The sequence below is a fragment of the Epinephelus moara genome, chromosome 18 (assembly GCF_006386435.1).
Source record: "Epinephelus moara isolate mb chromosome 18, YSFRI_EMoa_1.0, whole genome shotgun sequence".
Taxonomy (NCBI): Eukaryota; Metazoa; Chordata; class Actinopteri; order Perciformes; family Serranidae; genus Epinephelus; species Epinephelus moara.
Window position 1 is genome coordinate 39,602,255 of NC_065523.1, and position 4,732 is coordinate 39,606,986.

The following is a 4,732-nucleotide window of genomic DNA, read 5'->3' on the forward strand; positions in this document are numbered from 1 at the left end:
CAGACAACAACTAAACTATCACAACAACTAAACTATCACAACAGCTAAACTATCAGACAACAACTGAACTATCACAACAGCTAAACTGTCAGACAACAACTAAACTGTCAGACAACAACTAAACTATCAGACAAACTGTCAGACAACAACTAAACTGTCAGACAACAACTAAACTATCAGACAACAACTAAACTATCACAACAGCTAAACTGTCAGACAACAACTAAACTGTCAGACAACAACTAAACTATCAGACAACAACTAAACTATCACAACAGCTAAACTGTCAGACAACAACTAAACTGTCAGACAACAACTAAACTGTCGGACAACAACTACACTGTCAGACAACAACTAAACTGCCGGACAACAACTAAACTATCAGACAACAACTAAACTGTCAGACAACAACAAACTATCAGACAACAACTAAACTGTCGGACAACAACTAAACTGTCAGACAACAACTAAACTATCAGACAACAACTGAACTGTCAGACAACAACTAAACTATCAGACAACAACTAAACTGCCGGACAACAACTAAACTGTCAGACAACAACTAAACTGTCGGACAACAACTAACCTGTCAGACAACAACTAAACTGTCGGACAACAACTAAATTGTCAGACAACAACTAAACTGTCAGACAACAACAAACTATCAGACAACAACTAAACTGTCAGACAACAACTAAACTGCCGGACAACAGCTAAACCTGAGTTTAAGGTTTGTTTACATCATTTTCAGGAAAACAAACTTTTAAAACAGTTTTTTTTTCTTAATATAACATGATAATGTGATGTACTGTGTTTGGACCTTGGTGAGGGGCGGAGCAGTGAGTGCTCTCATCTGGCTGCCGCTCCACCAGATGGCGTAGTATCCGTTAGACGGGCTCATGTCGAACAGGCCTTTCCTGGGCGCCGACTCGCTGACCACGCCCAGCTTCCAGTCCTTACTCTCCCCAACAAACACCTGCCACAGGTGGACACAGAGGAGACGGTCAGGTCCTGGGCGGCGGCTCATGGACCAGTGTTACCTGTGTGTGGGGACGCTCACCTCCCAGTAGTGTCGCCCGGTGCTGAAGCTCTCTTTGGCAAGGACGCAGGACCAAACGTCGAAGCGCTGCTGACTGTTCCTGTAGAACTGGAGCTTCTCACCTCGCTTAAGCTGCTTCCTGTCCTCAGACAGGATCAGGAACGGGTACGCCGTCACCGGGTTCAGTGTCACATCCTCTGGAGACAGAGAGGACACAGTGAGGAGACAGATCAACAAAGCTCTGAGGTCTGACGCCATCACGCATCATCACCATCATCATCACCACCATCACCATCATCATCACCATCATCACCATCATCATCACCATCATCATCAATACAGTAGAAAATATTAGTAGTAAATACCATAAAAAAATTTAATAATAAAAAACTATTGTATAAAAAGATATAATATAGTAATTATATACAGTCATAAATAATCTATAGTGATCCATCTATAATGTATAAAATCTAATCTATAATATCAATGATAATAGACGATCTGTAAAAAGCTATAGTAATAAATAATCCATAATATATAATAATCTATCTATAATATCTAATCTTAAATGATATATAATCCATAGACATAAATACTCTATAGTAATAAATAATCAATAGTCAATCAATTATCTACAGTCAAACAATCGATAATAATACTTAATCTAAACCAGAGGTTTCCAACTGGTGGATCGTGGTCCAAAAGCAGGTCGCACTTTCTTTCTAACTCTAACTTGCAAAAACACATAATTTATTTTGAAGTAAAGTGAATTTCCAGCACAGAGCTTTTATTTTGAAGAGCTGTTTCCTGCTGTAGAGTGACTGACTAACGGACAGATACTGGACAGAAACAGGAAACTGTGACACAGACAAACACGCGTATGATACTGAGTAAATTAAACTGTGGACCAGTCAGGAACCACTGATCTATACTAATACTCTATAATAAATAATCTGCAGTGATATATAATCTATAATTGTAAATATTCTATGGTGATAATCTATAACAGTGAATAATATTTAATAATAAAAGTATGATAAACAAATAAATAACAGTTAACAACAGTTGCAGACTCACCCATGTAGACTCGAGCCTTCTTATGTCCTGTGAACGACATGAAGCAGATTAACACATCACATCATTCATACCTAATGTATTTATATTTATATTTATATTTATTAAAGGACGTACCAGAGACCGGCTTCATCTTCTTCATTTCTGAAGGGAGACAGAAAACAGACAATCAGTCATCCTTTCACAATAAAAGCCACAGACACACTGTTGCACACACAGTGATCAGACTGACGCAGGCAGATGTGTTAGGAATGATTCTGCAGGTGAAGAATGAATGAATGAATGAGTGAATGAATGAGTGATGTAATGATGGAGCAGCTGGTGTGGCATCAGTCACCTCTCAGAGACCACTGACTCTTCCTCAGACTGGTTGTGCTCCTGCTCAGACTGAGCATGCTCTCTGCCATCATCAGGTCACCTGACGACACTGAAACACAACAGACACGGTCAGTACCAGTCAGTACTGCAACGAGTGTCTTTCTTACGGGGACAGACGCTGTCCTTAATTTCAGGCGTCTGACATCATCACTTTAACGAACACTGTAAAAATCAGTGATGAAACGTCCCATTGATCTTGAACAGTTTCTGACACAGGCTGTAACTGACCGTCCAACTGTGACCCACCGGACCCTCGGGACCCTCTGGAGCCTCTGGGGCGGACCTCCCCCATCCTGATGTCATCCATCTTGTCCTTGACCTCAGACAGGGCGCTCTTCACCTCCCCCAGCTGGAAGTGGAGGGAGAACTCATCCTCGTCCACCTCGTCCTGCTGGTCCTCGGCCAGAGGAGCTGTGGCATCCTCAAAACTCTGAGGAGGAGAGACAGAGGGTGAGGAGGTGCTGACAGACTCAAGGTCCTCAGCAGGTAATGATCTGTGTAAAGGACATAGAGACAGGGTGGACCATGTATCAGTGTTCTATAAAATGGCTGTGCCACCAACATGGAGTCAAAAGTCTGACCTCATTTTATGAAGTCGCCAACATGACACAGGTAAGCTGTGTGTTTCTGCATCTGCAGGGCTCCAGACTTGAAACATTGAGTCACCATTTGTGACCATGGAGCACCGCTGCATAGCTGCCAACTCTCACGGATTCGCCATGAGAGTCACACAATTGGTTGATTTCACACAGTCTCATGCCACACTTCCAATTTCTCACTCGAAAAAAAAAAGTGCTGGTAGTCGTTCCACTCCTGTACAGTAGGTGGCGCCACCTTACATAACTAGGCTATTATTACCTACAATGACGAATGATGCCCTCCTGCTAGTATGAAGTGCACGGGCGTAGCGGACAGGGGTGTACGTGTGGGACATGTCCCCCGCACTTTTTACAGCGTGACAACCGTTCAATTTGTTTTTAACATGTGGTAATGTCTTTTTCTGAGCTGTCTTTAAACCCACCATGAGTAGACGGCGCCAGGCGTCATACACATGCTGTCGTCTTGTGATCTGAATCAATCGCACAGACCAGACGTGTGCTGCTGTGTGTTAACTATGTTCAGCAAACCAGCCAGCAAGAAGCAAAAAAACGTTGCACAGTTTCTTCCAAACAAACCGTGTAAGTTGAGTAATGCTGTTGCATGTAGATAATGTTAGCAAAATGATGACTAATTATAGATGCCAATATATCAAGTTAACAAGAACACTAATGTTATTGTTACCTATGTTAAATACCGTACCAGCTAGTTTCATGCTAGGAATAAACCCACTCCTCCTTAATAAGAACTTATGCTCACTATTGCTTTGCACATATTTGTTTAATCTTTATTGCCACAATATAAAGAGCAGGGTCAGGGAGGAGACAGTGGACCAGAGGCCAGCAAGGATGATCATGCAGGGTCCTCACAGGAGACGAGAGATTATAACTGGCTGAGAGAAAATATCTAGAGCATAAAAGTGACTTGAGGTTAATTTCCACAGCTTTGTCACCACTACTATTCCTAATCCTATTTATGAATTTTGTTTTGCACATTTATTATCTATATTATGGCAACAGATGAAGAGGGACAGGGAGAAACCAGGCAGGTATTTGGCACTTAATTATCTGGCGACTTACCCTGTAGATGCTCAAGGGTCATTCTGTGTCAACTCAACCAGTGATTGGCAGCTAAAACTTTAGATTTTGATAGTATATAATTTTAAAGAACTAAAGTCGGTCCCCTGGTGTTGTACTGTGGCTGTTTGGGGTTATGTGGTTAAGTAGGTATTGCCTATCTCCAGAATGCTACCCCTCAACCCACCTGAATGCAGGAAATCGCATCAACCACATCCAAGATTTTCTGGGGGAGGACCCCCAGACCCCAACTACACCACCATTGTCTCTCTCTGTATGGTATTTGTATGTAAAGTAATAGGCCCTATCCATCTCCAGCAGGTGCCGCAAAAGTCCGTTAGGATGCGAGGATCAGGATCACATCTACCAAATCAGTTAACAAACAAAAATTTTATGTGTAGGCCTAAACGACGAAATTGTGGTCGGCCCCACTGAATCTCACTCCAAGGTTTTTTGAAAAGTTGACAGCCCTGCTGCTGTGAAGTCCAAACACATTAACATAAGAACCATGGAGCACCACTGTGACGTCCAAACACATCAACATAAGAACCATGGAGCACCACTGTGA

At 42.2% G+C, this 4,732-nt stretch overlaps 1 protein-coding gene across 3 annotated transcripts in view; it reads right to left on the reverse strand.

Moving 5' to 3' along the window:
• Window positions 1-748: 748 nt before the first annotated feature.
• LOC126404963 (E3 ubiquitin-protein ligase TRIM47) overlaps window positions 749-4,732 on the reverse strand; it is a 14,828-nt gene continuing 10,844 nt past the window's right edge. For 2 of the 3 annotated variants that reach the window (XM_050068424.1, XM_050068422.1), the window contains exons 7-12: window positions 2,720-2,921; window positions 2,451-2,540; window positions 2,231-2,257; window positions 2,117-2,143; window positions 1,061-1,236; window positions 749-976 (exon numbers count right to left, since the gene is read on the reverse strand). In XM_050068424.1, the coding sequence (XP_049924381.1) occupies window positions 764-976; window positions 1,061-1,236; window positions 2,117-2,143; window positions 2,231-2,257; window positions 2,451-2,540; window positions 2,720-2,921 (735 nt within the window). In that variant the 3' untranslated portion in view covers window positions 749-763. The remainder of the gene's footprint in view (window positions 977-1,060; window positions 1,237-2,116; window positions 2,144-2,230; window positions 2,258-2,450; window positions 2,541-2,719; window positions 2,922-4,732) is intronic. The other variant, XM_050068423.1, reaches the window with a different exon arrangement.